The sequence below is a fragment of the Colletotrichum gloeosporioides genome (genome assembly GCF_011800055.1).
Source record: "Colletotrichum gloeosporioides strain Lc1 chromosome Unknown consensus_72, whole genome shotgun sequence".
Lineage (NCBI taxonomy): Eukaryota > Fungi > Ascomycota > Sordariomycetes > Glomerellales > Glomerellaceae > Colletotrichum > Colletotrichum gloeosporioides.
Window position 1 is genome coordinate 274,230 of NW_025544717.1, and position 23,677 is coordinate 297,906.

Consider the following 23,677-nt stretch of genomic DNA (forward strand, 5'->3'; position numbering starts at 1 on the left):
CCGGGGGACGACCACCCAAAAGGCCGGAAATCAGGTAACCTTGCCCGGCTCCCGTGGGCGCGCGGCACCATGATTGCTCGGCTGATGCTCCCTTGGAATGGGGGTTCAACTCGGGTCGAGTGCCTGGGTATGGGAAGAAATTGGGGATGTCTGGAGATAAGTGGAACGTACTGATGGTGTCGATCCGACGGGGGAGATCCCCAGCCACGCGAAGGTTGTGGGACCCAGGGGTCTGTCTCCCTTTGGGCAACCCCTTATCTTGGTGTGGCATCTATCAACAGATCATCTTATCAGAGGACACGAGACAAGACGAAGAAGTACCGGTGTGGCTGCAGAGCCAGAGTTTGGGCGGCAGAAGGTTCCGAGAAGCGCTTGATTGATGATTGGAAATTGGTTGCCAATTGTGTCCGAACGACTGGTGCTTGCGGCAAGATTCATCGTGCAGATGGACTTCAACGTCAATGTCCTTACCAGAGCACGCAATACCTTTTTGACGTCAAATACCAAGCTTCATTGAGGGTCCCTTCTCCAGACTGACGACACGCTGACTGTGCTCCTGTAACGTACGGCTACTCAGTCTCCAGTCGCTATGGAGCGAAGAGGACTTCATGTGCTGGCGGGGGTGAGCAAAGAAATCAACAATAGGGCCGAGAACCGATGCGCGACCCCAAGTTCGTGAAAAAAAATCTTCCGCATCGTTAGCTGATTTCTGTTCCATCAAGTCCCGAGATACACGAGGCGACCCAAATCTAGCCGTTTGTCACTCCCGTCAGTTGGTTGACTCGATGAGATCGAGTAATGATTTTTCCCAGCATGCGGGGTTCTGGAGCCAACGATAAGCTACCCCTGCCAGACAGGCTAACTTATCATACATAGCCGCACCGTCCCATGCCGAGCAGGCATCATGGTGCATCTGTGCTGAGCGGGAGCCGTTCTTCGTCGCTGTGCTACGAGCGCCACCTCCCCCAGTCTCCAACGCCCCTGATAAGACCTCTCCTCGGGCTGGCCAATAGCAGCTGTCGAATCCTTCCAAGGAGACATAATTTTCGGATTTCTGGTACAGGCCTCTGGGCTCTTACTCGATCAGATTTGACGTCGTTGTCGAGCTCGGCGCTCTCCAATTTGCTGCAATCACGGCGTGACCGGCAGCACCCTTGCCCGAATGCGGTCCGTAGCTTGTCTTGCCTGCGTCTGTTGGTATCCCATGCCATGACTTTTCCCCAATGGTCGTCTCCCCAGCGGGACAGGAATGCAATCCGAGCGAAAAAGAGCTTGTCCATGTGGGGGGCGTCGCTGCGATTTCCGGGGCCATCAGTCGATGTCCCTGGCCAAAGTTACGACAGACTCGTCTGCGTTCTGGGCCAAGACCGTTATCAAACTCCCCAGTCCAGCAGCGACACCGGGCCCGCGGATACAGAATAAATATCAGGCGACATCCTCGCGTGTTCTCTTTCTCGTGTCTGGATGAGATCCAGCCCGGGCCTTTTCTTCAACCCTCTGCCTTGGAATCGCCACTTTTAGGGTGCAGCACGTTGCAGATCACAACCTTTGAGACCCTGAGACCCGACTTTTCGCCTTCCACCTTGACGTGCATAGCGTCATCGCAACGTGTGACGAACCGCATCCCAGTCTTTGAAGGGCTGTCTTTCGGGCCTCGTTGTAGTTTCTTGACTCCTCGAGAGAATCAAACGCATTTTCGACTTCTTTCAATCTCTACACGCCCCGCAAACTCCCGAGATCTACACGATGGATATTGATACTGCGACCACGAGCGCGCGGCCTGAAAAGGTCCATGGCTCCAAGCTCAGATATTGGGCTGATAAGCTGGCCGTTGAGTCGGAGCCCGGCTTGACCAAGGCGCAGCTGATGGTATGGCATACCACCTCGAAAAACCGCTTCGCGTGCCGAACTGAGACTGACGGATGCGTCCATTTAGCTGACGAACCACGATCTCAAACCGTGAGTAGTCCGCGACAGCGGCAAAACCGCTAATCAACACCCTGGACATCTTGCTGATAGGTGGACAGTGTCGAGCCCGAAAGACGGCAATGGGGTCCTTGGAACTTTGTGGCATTCTGGGTCGCTGACTCCTTCAACGTCAACACGTGGATGATTTCGTCTTCCATGGTTGTAGGTGGTCTTTCATGGTGGCAGTCCTGGCTATGCGTTTGGCTGGGATATGCGATTGCTGGTGCCTTCATTTGCTTGACCGGTCGCATCGGTGCTGTCTACCACATCGGTTTCCCCGTTGTCAACAGATCATCTTTCGGCATCTGGGGCAGTTTGTGGCCAGTTTTCAACAGAGCTGCAATGGGTGAGTTGGTCGAATCATGAACGCGGGGTCCTCTTGCTAACCACCCTCCTTCTAGCCTGCATCTGGTACGGTGTTCAAGCTTACATCGGAGGCAACTGTGTTTACCTTATGATCCGTTCGATTTGGAAATCTTGGGTGAGTGGGAGTCAAAACAGAGACTTCTTTGCAGCAAGCCAGCTAATTGTTTCTAGGATCGCGAAACGATTAACCCTGGAGGCTTCCCAGCAGACTCCGGTACTTCGACCGCGGAATACGTCTCCTTCTTCCTCTTTTGGTTCTGTTCTTTGCCAGCCATTTGGTTCCCTGTTCACAAGATTCGCCATCTTTTCACCGTCAAATCTTACGTGGCTCCCTGCGCCGGCATTGCGTTCTTGATCTGGGCCGTTGTGCGCGCCGGCGGTGTTGGCCCCATCATCCGCCAGCCTGCAAAACTCCAAGGCAGTGACCTTGCCTGGGAGTTTGTCAAGGGCGTCATGTCCTCCATCGCCAATTTCGCGACGCTCATCGTTAACGATCCCGATTTCTCCCGTTTCGCTAGGAAGCCCCGCGACGCTTTGTGGTCTCAGCTTATCACGATCCCCACTGGATTTGCCTTCACTTCCTTCATCGGCATCATCGTCTCGTCCTCATCGACCGTCATCTACAACTTGGACGAACCCATCTGGAACCCGCTATCTCTCCTTGAGAGATTCATCGACGACGGTGGCTCCGGTCAGAGATTCGGAGTTTTCGTCATCGCAAGTTCCTTCGCTTTGGCTCAACTCGGTACGAACATTGCGGCGAACTCGGTCTCTGCAGGAACCGACATGACAGCCCTCTTGCCCCGCTACCTCAGCATCCGCCGCGGTGGATACATCTGTGCTGCCGTCGGTCTTGCTATGTGCCCTTACACCCTGCTCACCGACTCGAACAAGTTTACAACCTACCTCTCGGCATACAGCGTTTTCCTCAGCTCCATTGCCGGTGTCATGTGCTCCGATTACTACTTTGTCAGGAAGGGTTACCTCGAGATCAAGGAGCTCTACGATGCTCGCAAGGCTGGGCCTTACTTTTACACCTGGGGAATCAACTGGCGTGCTTATGTCGCCTACATTGCCGGAATTCTCATCAACGTTGTTGGTTTCGCTGGAGAGATTGGACGCGATGTTCCTGTTGGTGCCAAGTACATCTACAACATCAACTTCTTCGCCGGCTTCATCGTTTCAAGCGGCATGTACTGGGGTCTGTGTAAGATTTCACCGGTTCCCGCGACTAGCGACAGGTGGATGGAGGTTGGTGAGGAGATTGACGACATCCGGGTGGCGTACGACAACAACAGCCAAGACTTTGATGAGGAGGCTGTAACTGGTACTTCAAAGGGCCTTCATAGCCCCAAGCTTTAAATTTGATGGAGGGTTTCTAGGTTTTGAGGGGTTGACGATTTGGATTTTGTTGGATGATACCACTATTGCGAGCGAAAAGGTGTGACTGTTGTCTTAGGAATTAGAAGAGCTTTTGCAGTTGAAGTCGAAGCATTAAGGCCGATATGCCGCTTCTTGATGCCAAACTATGTATTGAGTGACGATTGCGTTTGAGAAAGAACAGCTTCACAACCCACGGTGGGCTCTCTCTGACTACATAGGATGTTACCTTGCATGAAGTAGCCAGACACTCACTTAAATCGGTACAAGTGGACATCTCAGCAACCACCGTGTCAAAAGCTTTGCACACTGTCGCAGTATCTACAGCCCACGAATGAGGCGCAACACTGGTGTACATCTGTGGGGCCATCAGCAGCTAAACATCTTCAACTCACCGCCAACCGAGCGTCCAGAAGCAATGAAGTTGATTAATGTACATACTCTTGAGATTGAAACATTCAATGCAGGAGAGCAAGTTCCAAGATACGCCATTCTATCTCATACATGGGGCAGCGACGAGATCAGCTTCCAAGAATGGATCACAAATTTCGGCAACCCCTCTCCTGAGTATCTGGAGAAGGATGGGTACCTTAAGATCATCAATGCCTGCTCAAAAACGCGGGACGACAAGCTGCGTTACCTCTGGGTAGACACTATCTGTATCGACAAATCGAGCAGCGCTGAGCTCTCAGAGGCGATCAACTCTATGTTTGCGTGGTACGAACGGGCTACCGTCTGTATTGTGTACATGGCGGATGTTGAATGGGAAAATGAGCTCATCCACAAGATTCACTCCAACCAACACTCAAACTTTGGCTCGAGTCGATGGTTTACACGCGGGTGGACCTTGCAGGAGTTGTTAGCTCCCCGGAAAGTCTTCTTCTTCACCAAGGAATGGACAGAGATCGGCACCAAGTCTGAACTAATGTTCAAAATCTCAAAGATTACCAGTATCGACGTTAGTTATCTCACCGACACTAGAAGAATCTGGTCGGCAAGCATTGCTGCACGTATGAGCTGGGCGTCCAATCGACAAACAACACGACCTGAAGACATGGCTTATTGCTTGCTCGGCATCTTCGACATCAACATGCCGCTGCTTTACGGAGAGGGTTCACGGGCTTTTCTACGGCTGCAAGAGGAAATCATCAAGTCCGCCGATGACCACACCATTTTCTGCTGGACTTGGGATGCAGACAAGACCCCTGATCAATGGCAGAGCGTTCTGGCTCCTTCTCCATCAGTCTTTTCAAATTCAGGCTCTTTCGTGGCCACGCACAGAAACTTTGAGAGCGCGCCATATCAAGTCACTAATGTCGGATTACGCATCAAGCTTCCTGTGGTAGCTGCAGTCAACTGTCTCGGCGCCATGTTGTCCGTCATCAGCACGGATGATGCGGACCCGGAGCACAAACGAATGATGTGCCTGCCTCTAATGGAAGAGGGGCACATTTACCGAAGATGCCCGTTCCCCAGTCGCCCATTTCCCGTCCACCGATCTATGGTATGCGAGACTAAGGAAATGTACCTTTTGTACAAGATCTCGAGGAATACAGAGGATCTTATGCCGTGGCCGTATCGCCATCTGTTTGAGTATGGCTTTCACATCAACATCCTCGACGAATCATTTTCCACAGACATAAACCAGCAAATGATTACCTCAGTCGACTGCTTGGTCCCTCAGCATAAGCAGACCCCCACATCGCACATATCAAGGCCAGTGTACAGCACAGTTGGCTTTCGGTCAGCCCTGACACATGCTTTTGGAGGCTTGATACTGAGAATCAACTACCAAAATGAGAGGTTTCTCGTCTTTCTCTCAGTGGGTCAAAGCGAGGGGAACTTGAAATGGAACTGTGAAGTTCTAGATCCCAAGTTCGCGGACCACAACGTTGATGATTGGCTCCGCGAATTCGAGGTGCACATCAACAGCACAGAGAACATGCCCGATTGTAACTTCCATTCAGCGCTTTCACCGAGTGGCACCGTACAGATACTCATAGCACTGGATGGAGACATCGCAGGCGAGGATGGTCGACGTATGCGGGTTATTTATCTTGTACTTTCGAGTCAAGATCATATGAGCCCACGTATGCAGGATACGTGGGGTACGTTGCAGCGTAGTTTAGGCGATGACAAGGGACGACCGATGTTTTCATAAAAAATGAAAAAGGCGGATTGCGTACACTCCAATAGCGATTGCATTACTGAACTCAACATAAGCCTGTATGAATGATAACATAACAGGCGTAAGGACGATGAGTATTAAAACCACGAGGTTCCATCAACTGGTCTTTTGAATATATGCTTGGACCTATCCTGAGAATCTCAATTGTTGTTTCGAAACGACGCTGCAGCGTTCAAACCATGGGTCAGGCATAGATATTAAGGTCCTATCGGGCTGTAAGTGCAGTCATGCAATGACGCTGCCATGTCCTCCATCATACCACGCATACTATCCGTATGGCTTTCCAGTATGGGAACAACTCTGGCACCATTGCCTTCTGCGCTAGCAACAAGTTCAGCTTCACTATGGACTGATGGCGGCGCAAAGATGGTCTTTCCAACGGTGATCATGCCCATCTGATCCAGAGGCTCCACAGGATACGCGTTGGTGAGCAGCTGATCGGGTACCGGAAGTCCGTCCAAAGCTTCTCGGAGAAAAAGAGCCAAGTCTCCTCGAATGCACGCTTGATGCAACTTCATCTCGTCCTTCCCCTTTGCGAAGTAATTAGCATACAGCTGGCGGAGGCGCTGACGCTGTCTGGGCGTCTTGCAGTTCATGAACCCGTAGTCGACAGCAACGGCGGAGACCGGTCCAGTCCCCTCCCATTGGGCGTATCTCTTGAGCTGCCAGACACTTTCATAACTTTTCCCGACAACTTTCATTAGGCATTTGAAGTTGCGAAGTCCAGCAATTTCGTTAGACAGGTCATGCTTTTCGAATAAGAATGGGATAGTAGAGTGCGTGATGGCGCTCCAGAACTCCTCGAGACATGTCTCATGGAGAAGCTTCCGGTAAGCGCGTCGCAGGTGCAACAAGCTCTGCCAGTTGGGAGCCGTACAGAATCCAAGGTCAATCCAATTATCCTCGTCCACGTTAGGAATCAATCCGAGCTTCATCTGCGTCCAAAACACAAAGGCTTGACGCTTCGAGAGAGGACGAATATCCGTCATGACGGTGTCGCAGAGTTGGGGAGGACACCACTGGCTCGCCACGTCACAGAAGATATTCCCAAAAACAGGACATTGCGAGTTGGTACCGAAGCCTTGGAGACCTTTGAGCCAAGCGGCATCGTCAGCCAGGCCCGTCTCATGGCAGCTCGATATCAGGAGCTCTTGTAAGTTGTCGTCCTCGCATGCCTTTCGAAGCTGTTCGTATGTGATGCCGTTGTGGACGATGTGGCAGTAGACACGAAAGAGTCGCGCCCGATCAGCCCCTTTAGCGAAGAACTTGAACCCGAAGGTGTGAGAGATTTCCTCGTCCATCGGGAAGAAGCGCTTATGGCATGCAACCACTAGACGGCCTGCCGCATCCGTCGTAGGAAGATTGGTCGCATTATCTGTTCTGGGGTTCGAATTAGAGATCAGTGTTGTTACCGGCTGTTGGTCCACATGCTTACTTGATGTCTTCGTTCTTAACTTCGATCTCAGAAAAGCGGGAAAAGAAGTCGGCCTCTCTTGGGTCCACATCTTCATATCGGAACAGCGACTTATCTACCGTCTCTGGTATGAACTGACAGTACGCAGCTAGCGTGTTGATTCCGGTTGCCATTGTGGACTGTAAATGACTCGCCCCGCCTTCAGCTACTGCGATTCTTGATGTGAAGAAGTCTTGCAGAGGGAATAGATGGCCAAGGCTAGCAGAGCACAACTGGCGAGGTGAGTCGGAGTAGATCATGATGGGGAGCGGGGCTTTATACTTTCCAGGAACCGTAAGCAAGCATCAAGTAATATGGGATGAATTTGCAACCTGGCTGTGGCTGCATTCGAATTATTTAGAATCAAATGGCAGAGATAACACGCGTGGATTGTGAACGCTAACCGAGTACCTGAAACATAAAAAAGAAAGGGGAAAAAAGAAAATGCATCGTGAACGCTGAAGCAATCCTACCGGAGCTGTCCCATTACATGTCGGCTGTAGCCCTCACGCACACCCTTCTCCCTCTGGCTCTGCGCCTTCAACTATCCCGCGTTACCTCAAATAATGGCTGAAGGTTATTCTTAGCACCTACTATCGCGTGCTTCAGGGGCCTAATCGCCGATAATGAATCTGCAAAGCAGAGATCTGCGCACCGTAGTATAACTCGCCATGGGCAAAGCTCATGAAATAACGGCGATCGTAAAATCCCCAAGCAGAAATATGTTGAAGAGGGCATTTCAAATGAAATAACCGTACATTGAACAGACCCAGTTTCTCCAGTGTCACGGCTTGTGTCGTATGGTTCGGCTTACCGAGACACACCGAGCTCGGTGTGCCCCGCACGGAAATGAATCCCGATTACACTAACAAGCCGAGGCAAATCGCCAATTGCCCCTGCAACACATCATCTCTTTACCCCGGACCGCCCCCAACCTCACGTCTCTCAACAATCTTACCGGCACTTACCAATTTTCATCACTGACACTTTCCAAAGCCCTCAATTGACACTGTCAGGCCTTTCGATTGTGAATTTACAGCTTTCTGAGACTTGAAGGGCACTCCCGAAGCTGTGTACTGCCTCCCTGTCTGCCACAACAACGGCATCCGTGCATCACCAAAATGGCTTCTCTCAAGTCCCCTCCTCCTCCCGTTCCCGACACGGACATCACCTTCCCCCGTCCCCACATCCTTCAGATTACCCTCAACCGGCCCCGTCATCTCAACTCCATCCCCTCGCCGCAGCACTACGCCCTCTCCAAGCTCTATGAGTGGTACGACGCCGAGCCGTCCCTCCGATGCGCCGTCCTGACCGGCACCGGCCGCGCCTTCTGCGCTGGCGCCGACCTGAAGGAGTGGAACGTCCGCAACACCTCCGGCAAGTCGCCCACCCCGTCATCCGTCAGCACCGGCTCGGGTGGCGCCCTCGCGGCAACAGCCACGGCCTCTCCAGCCCCTGTCGTCACGTCCTCGCACCCCGATGCCAAGCCCGGTGAAAAGTGGCCGTCGTCCGCTGGGTTCGGCGGCTTGAGCAATAGAGGTGGCAAGAAGCCTGTCATCGCGGCCGTTAACGGGCTGTGTCTCGGTGGGGGTATGGAGATGATCATCAACGCGGACCTGGTGTATGCCTCCACCAAGGCCAAGTTCGGGCTTCCGGAGGTCACGATTGGCGTGGTGGCTATCGCGGGCGCGCTGCCTAGGCTCATCAAGGCCGTGGGTAGACAGCGTGCGACGGAGATGGCGTTGATTGGCAGGTCGGACTACACACCCGAGCAGATGCTCTCGTGGGGTCTGGTGAACCAAGTTGTGGAGCCGGACAGGTTGTTGGACACGGCGTTGGCTGCTGCCGAGGCCATTGCCAACAATTCCCCGGACTCGGTGATTGTGTCCCGAGAGGGACTAAAGAGCGGATGGGAGGCGCTGGGGCCAGAGGATGCTACGGGATTGGTCGATCGGACCATCTACCGGAAGATGGAGGCCGCGGAAAACATGACGGAGGGAGTCAAGAGCTTCGTTGAGAAGCGGAAGCCCGTGTGGGTTGACAGCAAGCTGTGAATGGGCAGACGATCATGACCATTTGTATTATTACGGTTATCAGTCTGCACCTTCAATGTAAAACCATTCGCCCTTCGCACAACGTTACGGTACGTGACCGTTGGATATCATAAGCTTCCACCACATACAACCCCTAAAACCAGAGCACAAACAGCTCTACCTCCAATTTTGACCGAGCCGACAAATTACTGGCCAAACTCCTTGTTCTCCACACGAAGCTCTCCAGAGCCAGACTCGGAGTCCTTCTCGACGACACCGTGCGTCGCATCGCCGGGGGTGCCCATGCTCGCCTTCCAGTGCAGCTGCACCTTTCCGCCGGTGAAGAGACGATCGATCTGCTCGAGGCTGAGGTTCTGCGTCTCGGGGTAGAAGAACCAGATGAGGGGGATGAAGAAGAAGTTGAAGACGCAGAAGTAGACGTAGGTGCGCCAGCCGATGTTGTTGATGCTGACGGGCGTGATCTCGACGACGAGGAAGGTGAAGATCCAGTTGGAGGCCGTGGCGAGGGCGGCGGCGCGGGTGCGGATGGCCAGCGGGGCGTACTCGGCGGGCAGAAGCCAGGGGATGGCGAGCAGGCCGACGGCGAAGAAGAAGTTGAAGAGGAAGAGCATGACGATGGCGACGATGCCCGCGGGGACGCTGCCGTTGGAGACGGTGCCGGCGAGGATGGCCATGCAGGCGCACTGGCCGGCGGCGGCGAAGAGCATGAGCTTGCGGCGGCCGAGGCGGTCGATGACCCAGATGGGGATGAGGGAGGAGAAGAAGTAGGCGATGCCGTTGAAGCCGGCGAGGAGAAGGGAGAGGTTGTGGGACATGCCGACGGACTCCTGGAAGATGACGGGCGCGTAGTAAGTAATCAGGTTGATGCCGGACAGCTGCTGCATGAACTGGCCGCCGATACCCAGCATGGTGCGGTAGAAGAATTTCTGGTCGCCGTTTTTGAACATCATCTTGAAGGATCCGGTGTTGGCAGCCTCGCGCTCCTCGCGGATGGCGGCTTGAATCTCGGCGAGGTTGGCCTGCAGCTTGGGATCGTTCTCGGTGATGGAGTGGGCGTCCTTCTCGACGGCCCAGAGGATGTGTCGGGCCTCGTCGTGGCGATCGTGGGCAATGAGCCAACGGGGGGACTCGGGCAGGACGAGGACGCCAAGGAATGTGACGATGGCGAAGAGAATCTGCAGGGCGAGGGGGAAGCGGAACTGCGAGTCGTTTCCGACGTAGCTCATGCCGTAGTCGACCCAGTAACTGAGGGCCACGCCAAAGATGTTGATGGCGAGCTCAATGGCGAGACCCTTGCCTCGGTTATCCGCCTTCATCAACTCGGAGTGCCAAACAGCTAATGAGAATGAGCATCTCTGTCCACGATGGATGGATATTATCATCGATACTTACGGATTGTACTAGTATTCAAACCATTGCCTAGACCTGCTACGATTCTTCCGACGATCATCTGAAAAGAACATTGGTGAGTGATGAGCACACTTAGATATGCCGGCCATTGCCTCTTACCTGAGGGATTCCAAAAGAGGCGGCCTGCAACGCGGCTCCGATGCTCAGCACGATGCAGCCGAGCATGATGCACTTGCGGCGTCCAAGCCGCTCGCCAAAGATCAGACAGAAAATGGCGCCGAAGAAGCATCCAATCTCGTAGATGGCCACGACGGTGCCCTGCAGCGAGGAGCTGCCCCCGCCGCCGTTGGTGGTGTCGATCTCGGGGAACGTCCGGGTGAAGGCGTAGCCGGTGAGGAGACCCGACATGACACCTTGATCGTAACCGAATAACAGGAAACCTAAATCCGCGCGTTAACAAGAAAATCCCCCGGCGACCTCCCGGAGTGTTGTCTTACCTGATCCGGCCGTGGCCGTGATGGCCCAGTTGAGAGGGCGACCCGTGAGGATGGTCATGATGGATGGCGATGGTGGTGGTGAAGGCGATGAGTAAGGAGTGTATGTATGTTGTCGCTCGAAATCCAAAACATCAAAATAAGAGGGTGGGGGATGCTCTCGTGTCTCACGCGATGACTTGAATCGCGGACCGATGAGAGGGTGAGAGTGATCTGGGGGAGGGTCAAAGCTGACTGGGTCAAAAAAAGAAAGAGACAAGGCCCCCTCTTACGATGGGATGGGGATGGCGTGGCTATCTATATGTACAACTTCCAGTGACCATGGCTATGTGAGCTTTTGGTGTTGAGAGCGTGTGCATGCAAGTAGGTACACAAAAAAGCAAAGACGAAGAAAAACTCCGCTACCAACAACCTCCTTTCGCCTCGTCTAACCACTAGGCGCCGCTACGAAACAACGTCATTTGATTGCAGCCAAAACCTTGGGGAACCTGTGTCAAATGCTGCATCTTCAACCCATGGAGCAACCTCGTCCCCTCCCCGCAGGGTACCGGAGTGCGGGGACCCCAGCGCGGAGGTAATTAAGGCCAACCAAAGAAGACATGCGAATGGGACCATGGAACTGAAGATGGGGAGGGGGGGGCCGCGACGACGTGAACTGCAGCGGCACCCCGATGTCTGTTCTTGGGTTGCTGTGGGCAGTTGGAGGCGCTTCAATGGGCGGACGGCACGAAACTGACTCGCAACGACGTCTGCGGTCGTGAGAACCCGGTAGGCGGGAGGAGACTTGGGAGGTTTTTTTTGTCTCTGTTTTTTTTTTTCTTTAGTAAAATCCTTTGTATATCAAGTAGCGTAGTATATGTTTGTGTGTGCGCGCAATTCAATGCAATACGACCAATAGTTGTGGTCTGCCATTGGGGCCTAACAGCGGCAAGATGGCACCCAAGTCCCTGGCAGGTTTCCCGCGGGTTTTTTTCTTGGGGGAGAAAATTTGCCGAACCCAGCCATGCAATTGAACAATCGACATGGCTCATGGCCAAGGTCCGGAGGTGAATCCGGGGCCAGTGCCGATGGGTGGATGGTGGGAGGGAGCGATGCCGCAACGGAACAGACAGGGATCAGGGTCAAATTCGCCGACTTAAGGCCACTCTGTGGAGGGGGCGTCGAGCTGCCCTTTGCAAAGATGACAGGGCAGTTGAAAGCGCCCGCGGCCGGCGGGAGGACTGAGACTCAGACAACTCTGCTTCCACTTGCCGTGCCGCTCCGGCTCCCTCCGAATAGCCGTCGGTCAACGGGCCTAGCACCGATCCAACAGTGGCCTGTTTGAGCCGTCATGGACGACTGTGATTGCTCACTTTTCCCCATGTTTCCTGCAGAAGAAAAGCTGCGAGGTCATTCGAAGCGCACGAACCAGACTTGCGGCTGAACATGCCCTACAACCCACCCCAGCAACCAAGCATCCAACTTGTTCAACGAACCCTGACGCCCTTGCTCTGGTTCTGGCTCCCATCTGGCTCTACTGGTATGGCATGCACATCGATCGGCTGAAGCAGAGGCGAAAATCTCCTGGGAGAAACAGAAACCCCTGCCGTTTCACTCGAGGCATGCCGTTCAGCCCGGAGAACGTCAACCGATGGGCAATTGGGACCAGACGATGATGAGGTACGGACGAAGAGTCCGACAAACCACCCAGACGACGCCTCAGAGACGCATCAAATCAGCCACCGAAATTTTCCAACGTGAATTGCGCCTCGGGTTGCCGCCCAAGAGCCTCCAATTCCGTCTTAACCCGTCCCTAGCGCACTGTCAGGTCGGGGCCGCGTCAAAAGTTCGCACTTGTTCCCGTCGAACCACCCCCAAAACGGGAACGGCCACAGGGAAATGAGGTCATCCCCCGTCCCTGACCCCGGCCGGTCCCTTGTCGTCCTCCTCCGCAATCCCGCATGAACGCCGCAACGCTGGGCTTCCGCCTGCCGTCAGTGTGAAAAATAAGCCGGTAGTACCTCACCTTATTCCGTACGACTCACGGGGTCACTCCCTGGCGGGGAGGGAGCAAAAAAAGAAGACACATGAAAAACACGGGGTGGGGATGTGTGCCTCGACCCACGTTCTCCACGCCCTTCCTTCCTTGGTCGCTCGCTCGTAGCCCGAGGCAGTCTGGGGCCGCCAATCTTGTTGCCCATGGGGCCGCTTCGTTCTTCCCAGATGGGGGGATCGCGACGTCAGATGTTGAAGCTTTTGGCGGGTACCACAGAAACCTTTTTGCGTGATGCTAATCTCGGAATCCAGTCTCTCGGAGACCGCGCGCTGGAAGCATTAGACCGGATCCTGTCCGCCTTGTGATGTACTGTACGTAGTATTGGAGCCATCTTGCGCGCGCATGTGTGGATGCGGCTTTTAGGCTTTGGTATCATAGACTTGCTGTTGTTTCGATACTAGAGGAGCCGATACTGAATATCGACGCGTGGCGCTGAGGTCGCGTTGCGCCAACTCTTTCCCGAGCGGCTGCAGCTACTCACACAGAATGTAGTGTCAGAGCAACTTCTTCAACCCATCTGACCAAAACGAAAAGAGAACAACATTGTAGATGCATCCCTTCCCCCAATTTATCATCCAATTCATGCTTTCGTGTTCACGCACATGATAAAATAGGAAAAAACAGCCGGAGGCATATACTAACCGTCTCCCAAGTCTCCCCAAAACTCCTTCAGGTCATCTGCCCTCCACTTGGTGCCCCATCCGCTCTCCTTTTCAATCTTTTCCAGGAGTTGTAGTATCGCACGATGCTCCGCGGGGTGGCTCATGCAACGTCCCGCAATCCAAAGGGGCTGGACGCTGTTTGTCCAGGCCCCGTGGTGGTGATTAGTCATTGATATTCCGCATATTTGTCTGGCATGCCAGAGCGCTGACCGAGGTCTCGGGGATAACCGGAGCGATGCTGGCCTGTTCTGTAACATGAGGAGTGACGCCGTGTGGTATAGTTGGTTGCCCGATATCGCGGCCGGGTTGCTGTACAGTATCTTGGGAAAGGGCTCTGTGTCGGACGAGGGGATCGACATGATGTGCTGCATCTCGGACGGCCGACGGCTGTGCCAGTCCTCGACGTATCTCCATAGCTTCATCCACCGCACTCGGTATCTCATGTCATTTCTAGGTCCGTCAAAGAATAGTCCACCCGGGTTCGCCTTAGCGAGTGGGGCCAAGAGGTCAAGGACCTGGGCGCAGATGTAGACTGCATAGTTCGCCCACATATCGTGGCCGGGGTGGGAGAGGAATAGCCCGACATCTGCCTCGAGGTCGATTTGTGATGCCCAGTGGTTGACCGGGATCAGAGTTTTCACCGACGAAATCAGACCGCCGCAGACATCCATTCTGGCAAAGCACCAGAAGAGAGCTTGCTCGACACCGCCTACGAAGCCGTTCATGCCGACGGCTTCCATCAGACTAGCGCAGCCGTCTAGATGTCTTCGCCAGGCTTTTGGCGAGCAGCTCGCCATCTCCAAAACGCAAAGCACCACACAGGATGCTATGACTGCTGTTGTTCGGGTTGAGAGCTGTGGTAGCAAAAGGTGTATCGCTTCTTGGTAGAGGGCCAGGCTCTGATCCGTTGGCCGGTCCCGGTTCTTCAGCTCCAATTGCCGGGCAGACAAGGCAAGCATTGAATAGCGCAGGTGGTCATGTGATCGAGCCATGGTCGGCAAGGAGTGTTGGAAGTGCCGCTGGTTGTCAAACTTGTCCAGCCAGGGTGAGATCTCATCCACCCAATTCTTCCATAGCGCACACTCCTCTTCCAGGGGTAGGAAAGGGGGCTCGTGATCCGAGGATATCTCCCCAGTCGCCTCTGGGGCTTCGGCAGACGAGTTCTCGCCGGAGCTGGCGTCGATGGATCTTCGTCTTGAGTTCTGACCTGAGGCTGGCGAACCTGGTCTTGTCGGCCCATTTGACCGTACCTCTTGGATGAGGTGGTTCCTTAGTGTTGAGTGTAGTTCGTGATAGGCGGATCCTGGCAAGAAGATTCCGTCTTCGTAGGAGCCCTCTGGCGTGAACATTTGGTCCATAAACTCGAAGGGCGCGTCTATCAGGGGGTCGAGAGCGAGGGTTGTGATGGGAATGCCGCTGACCGTGGTCGTCGAGTGATGGTCGTGTGGCCCCTGCCCAGCAGCACCACCGCCCTGGCTAAGGAATATCAGGTTTGCGACAGCATTGTCGGTTAGCAGTTGCTGCGACGCCGACGAAGGCGATGCCTGGAAATCCATGCGGTCGCCCGTCTGCGCGTGCCCCTTGTCGCTGGTTTCGTCATCTCGGCGTGTTGATGGGGTCAAGAGCGAACCAAAGCCCGACACAGCAACCGGATCTGTTGGTGCAGAACTAGGTCCTGAAGAAGACAAGGTTCGTTTTGCAGTATTCGAGCCCGCAATGGAAGCTGTATGGCCACCTGCCGTCGATGTCGTGTACGATACAGGGCTGTCAAAGGTCTTGGTCTCGTCATGCTCGAGGCTCTTGCGACGGTCTCCCTCACCATCGCCTCCTGGTGGTGACAATGGCGAGGGTTCTGGTTCCGGCTCGGAGTCGTAGTCGTGAAAGCCTGGTGGGAGGTGGTAGTCCCGAATAACCTCGCTCGTGACATCAAGGATCTCAAAATGCCGCCGCGGAGGTGGCCTCCTAGCCTTTCTCATTGACGGGTGATCTTGCAGGATCGTCTGGGCATTCTCAGCACGGAAGGTGACTTTGATGCCCCATTCGCACCTTTCCTTGCGGCGAGAGCAGCCTCCGCACGCAGGCCGCCCCTCGTCGCACTTGCGCTTCTTGCGGCGGCAATTGAGACATCCGGTTCGTGTCCGGGTCCTCTTCTTCTTTGCCGGAGGTTGGTCCGGGTCGGGGTCGGCAGGTGGTGGAGGAGAATGCGGATGTGGCCGGGTCGTCTGGCCCTCCTCGGCCGGCGACGGCGGCCTGTCGACCATGATGGCGGCAGGATGGGATTGAAGCTTCCCCGAGGCAGTGCGGTGCGGGCGTTGGTGAGGCGATGAGGGTCTAGACCTGGGTATCGCAATGCGCAAGCGCAATCCTGTTGCGGCAGGAGAGGCAACAGCAGCAGCAGGAGGCGGCTATTGCTGGGGTAGGTCGTCCAATTGGTGAAAGGTTGTGTGAGAAGTTCGTGGAGCAGTTGCGCTTCGACATGCGCTTCCGCGAAGACAGCCAGCCAGGCGGGCGGGCGGTGCGGGTAGAGATGGGATGTCGTGTGTGTATCAGGTAAGGTAAGATGTGCAAAATGGTTCGATAGATTGCCACGAATGGAGCTGTTCAGGATCCTGTGAAGAAGAGCAGAGAACAGCTGCAGCTTTGGTTAACTCCCCCCGAGGCCAAGGACGGGAGATGAAACAGAGTTCATTCTAGTACTGCATAGGAGGTGTTTGCCGATGGTTGAGAGGTGAAAGGACCCTGCAGTTGCAGTTCAGATTGAGGTTTGGTGCCCAATGACGGCGGCTTCGGAGCACATGATGGCGACTGACTTGTTGCTTCTTCTTCTTCGATTCCTCCTGTTGGCTGTGTGGTGTAGCGTCATGTATCGTGGCCGAGAGCTATCCCGAGCAGCGCTCTACTACTCCAATGTCAAAGAGGCAAAGGGACTGAGCTGTGATGGAGCTACCGTACCTCGCTCACCAACTCGAACAACAACAACACAGAGACAGACACACGGGGAGGAGAGTTTGCGGGGAGATTCTGGGGGCAGTTGTAAGCGGTGTCGGACGGCCTAGTGACAGCTCCATTGGCACTCGAACTGCCTGCCCGTCGCCCCCAGAATTGGCTGAAGAGATTGGCCCCCGGGGACAAACAGGGGTAGTCCCTGTCGTCGCAGCTCTTGGGACAAACTCTGAGCGTTGGGCTGCTGGCTGCGAATGCGATGCGCTGCTTTCAGTGGTCTGAACCGTTGAACCCCTCGTCTCGGGGGACGCTCCTGAGCAAAGTCCAGCAACAAAAGCCCTGGGATCCCCGGCTGGACCCCCGCCATTCTGCTGTCCGCAGACACTCCCCCACACCCGGAGAGGAGCAGCAGCCCAGCAGTCCCCCCTTCAAGCTTTTCCCACTGCCGTTCCGGATGGCATTGGGCGTCACGCTGTCGCTTTTTTAAGCATGATTGAGTGTGTGCGTGGCCCGCGGACTTTCGGTCCAAGACTGAGAACTGACATGCCCGCCCATTGATCTCTTTAGGGGACTTGTCGGAGCTTTCCCCGACCAATCGACATGGAAACACGATAGTGTCATCATCCGTGATCCCTTAAAAAGCAGAGCCCGAAATTCTGAACAACGACCACGAGGACAGACAGAACGCAGGCTGAGAATGCGATCTTCCCCCAGCTCGAAGCGAAGAAATGAAACCAATCAAAGACAGTCCACAACGAGGCCGCGCTGCTCTGCGACACCGGTTCGCTCATGACTCGGAACTCGGCCTGCTGATGCCGTGGCCAACGCTCGAAATTCCAAAATAAGGCATCGTGTAACTTTTTTCGGGCTCAATTACTATCCAGGGTTATCCGTGTCTATGCAATCCATGTGCCAAATATGCCCCCCTAAACGCCGCTCGCACCTTTGTCCCGAACCAGTCCTCCTCTTCTTTCTTCATTAGAGCTCGTTGGGTGTGATGTGCGAAAAAAATTCTTCAAGACAGCTTCATGAGTAAGTGCTTAGTGGTGGTGGACGGGGTTCAGGTCCCGGAACTCGCCCCGCAGGCTGTCCACGCCATTGGCTCTGACCTCCTCGACGAGCTTGGCGACCTCGGGGGCGATGACGTTCTCGTCGAAACCGAAGTACTTGTACGCGTCGGGGCCCGGGAGAGAGTGTCCGAAAGAGCTCATCGAGTAGCCGGCATCGGCGTAGCGCTCCCATCCGTTAACAGCGTACGCCTCGATAACCACACGCGGCGCCTTGGAGCGGTACTGGAGCACCTCGCGCTTGTACTCAATCGACTGCTTGTCGAAGATGCGCTGGCACGGGAAGCTGACGATGCGTGCCTTGATGTTGTGCTTCTCGGCGAGCAGCTTGGCCGTCTTGACGGCAAACACCATCTCAGCGCCGACACCGATGAGCGTGACGTCGGCGTCCTGCTCCTCCTTGAAGACGTAGGCACCCTTGAGCACCTTGTCGCGGGAAGTGAATTGGGGGTATTGCTCGAGGTTCTGGCGCGAGAGAGAGATGATCGTGGGTGACTCCTTGGCCTCCATCGCCGCGATGAAGGCGCCGGCCGTCTCCTCGCTGTCGCAGGGACGGATGTACAGAAGGTTCGGCATCGCACGGTAGAGAGCGGGCAGGGCAATAGGCTGGTGGGTGGGGCCGTCCTCACCGGTTCCGATCGAGTCGTGGGTCGCGATGTGAATCTGCTGGAGGCGCTGGAGAGCACCCATACGCACACCGGGGGCGGCGTACTGATTCGTCAGTATGGACATGTAGGTGGGTTAAGATCAAGGGTCACTCACGATGTAGAACATGAAGAAGCTTGAGGTGACGGGGAGGATGGCACCCTTGTTGAAAGCAGCCAAACCGTTGGCGATGGAAGCCATGGCATGCTCACGAATGCCATAGTGGATGTAGCGGCCGGTGTAGTCGCCGTTGATGCCGCAAGTCGTCTTCAGGTCCGGGTTCTGGAAGTCGACCTTGCCCTTCCAGATCATGTTGACAGAAGGAGACAGGTCAGCGGTACCGACCATCAGGTTGTTGACTCCAGCAGCAATGGGGTTGCAGACGAGACCAGCCGATTTTCTCGAGGGAGTGGGAGTCGTAGGGAAGTCCTCCTTGGCGGGGATAAACTTGCGCCAGTCCGCAGTCCACTCGCCAGCGACACGCTTCTTGAACTCGGCAGCGAGCTCAGGGTGCTCGCGGGTGTAAGCCTCAACCAGCTGGTTCCACTCGGCCTCGATCTGCTCACCGCGGGGGATAGCCTCGCGGAAGTAGTTGTAAACCTGGTCAGACACGACAAAGTGCTGCTCGGGGTCCATGCCGAAGTTCTTCTTGATGTTGGCAACGTCAGCAGGGCCGTAGGCGGCACCGTGGGCCTTGGCGTTGCCGGCGACAGCACTGCCAATACCGATGACGGTGTGGATGTTAATGAAAGTAGGCTTGTCACTGCTGTTGCGAGCAGAATCCATGGCACGAACGATGGCCTCGACGTCCCAGTTGCCGTCTTCTATCTCAATGACGTTCCAGCCACAGGCACGCATCTTCGTGTTCACGTCCTCGGTGTTGCAGAGGTCAACGCTGCCATCGCAAGTAATCTGATTGTTGTCGTACATGACGACCAGGTTGTTAAGCTTCCAGTGGCCGGCAAGCTGAATTGCCTCCATAGCTACGCCCTCCTGCAAGCAGGCATCTCCAATCATACACCAGGTCATGTTGTTGACGACGGGGAAGTTGGGACGGTTGTAAGTGGCGGCCAGGTGCTTGCTAGCAGCGGCCAGACCAACGGCGTTGGCGATACCCTGGCCCAGCGGGCCGGTCGTCACCTCAATACCCTCGTGCTCGATCTCAGGGTGGCCGGGGCAGAAAGAGTCGGTGCGGCTGGAGTGATAGGACTTGAGCTGGTCCATGGTCATGTGCTTGTAGCCGGTCAAGTGCAGGAAGCTGTACTGGAACAGACATGTGTGGCCGTTGGACAGAACGAAACGGTCTCTGTTGAAATAGTTGGGGTTCTTGGGAGAGTACTTCATGATGTACTTCCAAAGAGAGGTTCCGATGGCAGCCATGCCCATGGCACCACCGGGATGGCCGCCCTTGAACTGCTCACACAAGTCGGCGATGAGACAGCGGAATGTGCGGAGAACGAAGTCGACCTCCTTCTTGTCGGCGTCGGTGAGCTGGAACTGGCTGTTTGAGCCGTTGAGTGACTTTGTAGCCACAACGCCCTGAGGGACGGGCTCGGCGGGGACTGCACTGGGCGCCATTGTGATGTGCGTATGAGAGGCGTCGGGGGTATCACGAGGTGAGGGTATCTCGGTCTCGGTGTGAGAGTGTGGGGTAGCGTCAGGAGTCGCAGTCGTTTGCTTGGTTGACGTTGACCTCGTTCGCAGTATCCAACGAAGAGAAAGAGAGGCAGCCGTCAAAAGCAAATGGTATCAAGCAAGTCGTGTCTCTTTCGAGAGGTAAGTGAGGAGAAACAGAAGGGCCAGCGAGCAGACGGTAGAGGCGGGCATCCGGGGCCATTTTGTTAGATATATTCGTGGCCATGCTGGTCTGGTCTTGTCCGGCTTGGGTTGGTTGTGCCCCCTCTGTGTGCTTGAGATGACCATTTTGGGATGGAAGTGGGATGTGAAGCCAATGCGAAGCAGTACGGCATTCGGAAGGAGCGCTTAACGTTTCCCAAAACAGGCAAGGGAAGGGAGCAACCGGCGACTGTCACTTGACTGCCGGGAGATTTGGTCGGGAAAAGTACGGCAGATTTCATTCATGATGCTCATTGGTCAGAAAGTTCGCAGCATTGGCACCGAGTGATGCGTCGGGCGATGCATTGTTGTACATAATTCAGGACGGAGTAAAGACAAGCGCTGGTGCATGTACAAGAACTTTTCAAAAATGAGAACAGAGAAGGTTCAGATCATAAGCGCCTTATTTTTTTCTTATCGATGATACAAAACAGCGGACCAGAAGCGCAGAAGCGCAGAGCGATGACTCGGAAAAGTCCCGAGGAGCAGCGGGCGTATCAGTGTCTATCAGTGTCTTTGATGGATGAGCCTTAGGCAGAAAGATGCGGGTGACTAAGCGAGAAAAGCTGGCCATGGTCCGTGCTCCACCGCGGGGGAGATTGTAAGCGCTTCGTTTTGCCGTCTTGTCGCTGGCGCCGGGCACGAGCCACCTTCTTGTCTCCTTACGTAAGACTTTTCTGGCCACTCACCGTCTCAACGTTCTTCCCCGCCAAACCACCCGCGTGAACGCGCAGTTTTTGAAGCTGTTAGTTGCGGAGTCTCCACACCCATCAGACACTAACAATTCTCATCGCAGGTAGCTTTCCATTTGATCCATCGCTTTCTTTGTCTGCTTCTTGTGTCGTCGATGGATGGTTGGATGCCACGCTGGCGCATTATCGACTCCAGCTGTCCTCTAATAGGATCTCTTCCGTCCAGTATCAGACAGACCCTCTTCGCTTCCGCCTGCTTTTTTTCCCAACTCCAGTCTCCAGCATCTCTCCCATGGGAAACAACCGGGTCCTTGACCCAATAAACGTTGCAAATCTCGTCGAAACTATTTTTGCTGCCGTCCCCTTGCCCCGTCATCGCCGAAAGTCTATTCCTGATTCCATCGTGACCTGAACCCAACCCACAGACAAGAGTCCAGACTTACACTTTTCTGCTCTTTGTGTCTCTCAAGTGGCCCTCAGTTCCCCTCACCCGACCGGCTGCCGTCTCCCGTCCCCCCGCCTTCACACCGGAGGCGTCCCGCCAAGAGCGCTTGCACCTGCCCCCCTCCTCCACGTCCCCGTTCATCTCCAGCGGTGCCGCGGAGTCAATGCCGCGCAAACATCGAAGTTGCAGCACCACGTTGGCCCCGGCGCGTCGGGATGCTTCACCGTCGCCACGATGAACGCCCGGCAATCTATCCTCCAAGATGTCTTCACACAACTCCAAGCGACACTCGTCGTCGTCTTCCCGTCCTCCCCGGCCGCTCGTGTGTCACTCATATAGCCAACCCGTGACCGCAATGTTTCTGTTTCGACCTCGTCCACCTAGCTCACTCCCACTCTCACTGCCTGTGCCTTGCTCATCTTCATTCATACCTTGACCAACTGCGACCCTTTAGACAGTCGACAGCCTTGTTGTAATATCATCCTTTCTATACACATTGTTTACTAAGATACCCAACCTTCAACCTTCACAATGCCTCCCGTAGCTGTCAGCGATATGGATCTTCCCGCGGAGCCCGTCCACCCCAAGCCCGAGGCCAAGGACCCTCTCGCTTCCTCCGTCGCTACTCCTCAACTCTTCTCCCTCGCCAACAAGACCATTGTCATCACCGGAGGCGGCCGTGGCCTCGGAATCACCTTCGCCCTCGCCGTCCTCGAAGCCGGAGGTCACGCCGCCTGCCTTGACATCCTCCCCGAGCCCGCCGCCGTTGAGTGGGCTCACCTTGCCAAGCTGGCCAAGGCCAACAACCTCTCCGTCACATACCACAAGTGCGACATCACCGACGAGCCCGCCACCGAGAAGATCTTCAACCAGATCGCCGACGAGGCCGACCAGCGCGGCGCTCCCTTCTGGGGCGCCATCGCTTGCGCCGGCATCCAGCAGAAGATCCCTGCCCTCGAGTACCCCGTCGCCGACTTTGAGCGCATACAAAAAGTCAACGTCGTCGGTGTCTTTGTGACTGCTAAGCAGGCCGCCCGCGTGCTCGTCGGTCGCAAGAGCAAGGGCAGCATTCTGCTCATCTCTAGCATGTCTGGAGAGATCGCCAACCGCGTACGTTTGGCAGTCTGTATGGAAAGTGTGGACCCTGGCTGACATTCTCTGAAGGGATTGACTTGCAGCGCATACAACACCAGCAAGGCCGCTGTCCAGCAAATGTGCAGATCCGTCGCCCAGGAATGGGGCCAGTACGGCATCCGCGTGAACACACTCTCTCCCGGTGTAAGTTGGCCTTTATTTCATGCCACTCTCACTCGTCCACGTCTAACTCATGCGTCAACAGTACATCCGCACCGCCATGACCGATCAGCTCCTGCAGGCCGAGCCCGACGTCGAGACGACCTGGATGCGCGGTGCTCTGCTCCAGCGCCTCGGCACTCCCGAGGACTTCAAGGCTCCGGCCGTCTTCCTCCTATCCGAGGGCAGCTCCTTCATGACCGGAGCCGACCTTCGCGTCGACGGCGGCCACTGCGCCTCAGCATAAACGACGTGTTCTCATATGAATGCGACGAAGAACAAAACCCCATGCATGATCGATGAGATCTTCGATGAGATTGGCTCCGTAATATGGCACAAAGCCCCCCTCGGGAGCAACAACTCACTCGATGCCACCCACCCCTGGGTGTTCACCACAGATGAGAGTCGCGCGGTGCAGACATGTAGAATCAGTATGACTAGAGCGAGCATTAATAGCGGTTTCTATTTCGTAGAAGAGAATGCAATCACTCGAAACAGGGCCCTTCCTGCAGTAGACACAAAGCTTTTTTGTTATCCACTCATTGATGTGAGTCCGTATGAGCCAAGCTCAGGGAGCTGACAGTGTCGGCGGCTTTCTCACAGGGTTGAGCCTCTCGATATCTCATATTATCAACATCATGTGCTGAGATGCCAAGTTCAATTGTGAACCTCACTGTCATGCTCGCGCATGAGTTCAATAGCAATGTTTGAAGGCAAGCACAATAATGAATTGGTCATTCGTGACCCATTGGAGAGCAGAATCTAAACTTTCTACCCTCACCAAGAGCCTTCGCGAGAGGGTTGAT

The 23,677-nt window shown here is 55.1% G+C and overlaps 8 protein-coding genes across 8 annotated transcripts; 4 read left to right on the plus strand and 4 right to left on the minus strand.

Moving 5' to 3' along the window:
* Positions 1-1,746: 1,746 nt before the first annotated feature.
* Positions 1,747-3,696, plus strand: GCG54_00009531 (Uracil permease; the record flags this gene model as incomplete). Its single annotated transcript, XM_045409477.1, has 5 exons — positions 1,747-1,869; positions 1,937-1,959; positions 2,028-2,314; positions 2,370-2,449; positions 2,506-3,696. The coding sequence occupies 5 exons, from the start codon at positions 1,747-1,749 to the stop codon at positions 3,694-3,696; spliced, it is 1,704 nt and encodes a 567-aa protein (XP_045260019.1).
* A 436-nt stretch (positions 3,697-4,132) lies between these two features.
* Positions 4,133-5,838, plus strand: GCG54_00009532 (Vegetative incompatibility protein HET-E-1; the record flags this gene model as incomplete). The annotated part of the gene is made up of 2 exons (XM_045409478.1): positions 4,133-5,753; positions 5,813-5,838. The coding sequence occupies 2 exons, from the start codon at positions 4,133-4,135 to the stop codon at positions 5,836-5,838; spliced, it is 1,647 nt and encodes a 548-aa protein (XP_045260020.1).
* Positions 5,839-6,099: 261 nt separating this feature from the next.
* On the minus strand, positions 6,100-7,489 carry GCG54_00009533 (uncharacterized protein; the record flags this gene model as incomplete). The annotated part of the gene is made up of 2 exons (XM_045409479.1): positions 6,100-7,282; positions 7,338-7,489. The coding sequence occupies 2 exons, from the start codon at positions 7,487-7,489 to the stop codon at positions 6,100-6,102; spliced, it is 1,335 nt and encodes a 444-aa protein (XP_045260021.1).
* A 987-nt stretch (positions 7,490-8,476) lies between these two features.
* Positions 8,477-9,409, plus strand: GCG54_00009534 (putative enoyl-CoA hydratase; the record flags this gene model as incomplete). Its single annotated transcript, XM_045409480.1, has 1 exon — positions 8,477-9,409. The coding sequence occupies one exon, from the start codon at positions 8,477-8,479 to the stop codon at positions 9,407-9,409; it is 933 nt and encodes a 310-aa protein (XP_045260022.1).
* A 185-nt stretch (positions 9,410-9,594) lies between these two features.
* Positions 9,595-11,314, minus strand: GCG54_00009535 (Sugar transporter STL1; the record flags this gene model as incomplete). Its single annotated transcript, XM_045409481.1, has 4 exons — positions 9,595-10,745; positions 10,802-10,859; positions 10,919-11,199; positions 11,257-11,314. The coding sequence occupies 4 exons, from the start codon at positions 11,312-11,314 to the stop codon at positions 9,595-9,597; spliced, it is 1,548 nt and encodes a 515-aa protein (XP_045260023.1).
* Positions 11,315-13,925: 2,611 nt separating this feature from the next.
* GCG54_00009536 (uncharacterized protein) lies at positions 13,926-16,211 on the minus strand (the record flags this gene model as incomplete). Its single annotated transcript, XM_045409482.1, has 1 exon — positions 13,926-16,211. The coding sequence occupies one exon, from the start codon at positions 16,209-16,211 to the stop codon at positions 13,926-13,928; it is 2,286 nt and encodes a 761-aa protein (XP_045260024.1).
* Positions 16,212-17,933: 1,722 nt separating this feature from the next.
* GCG54_00009537 (Dihydroxyacetone synthase) lies at positions 17,934-20,183 on the minus strand (the record flags this gene model as incomplete). The annotated part of the gene is made up of 2 exons (XM_045409483.1): positions 17,934-18,671; positions 18,723-20,183. 2 exons carry the CDS (start codon positions 20,181-20,183, stop codon positions 17,934-17,936), a joined length of 2,199 nt encoding a protein of 732 aa, XP_045260025.1.
* A 1,926-nt stretch (positions 20,184-22,109) lies between these two features.
* On the plus strand, positions 22,110-23,118 carry GCG54_00009538 (D-arabinitol 2-dehydrogenase; the record flags this gene model as incomplete). The annotated part of the gene is made up of 3 exons (XM_045409484.1): positions 22,110-22,688; positions 22,743-22,856; positions 22,918-23,118. 3 exons carry the CDS (start codon positions 22,110-22,112, stop codon positions 23,116-23,118), a joined length of 894 nt encoding a protein of 297 aa, XP_045260026.1.
* Between the last annotated feature and the right edge of the window lie 559 nt (positions 23,119-23,677).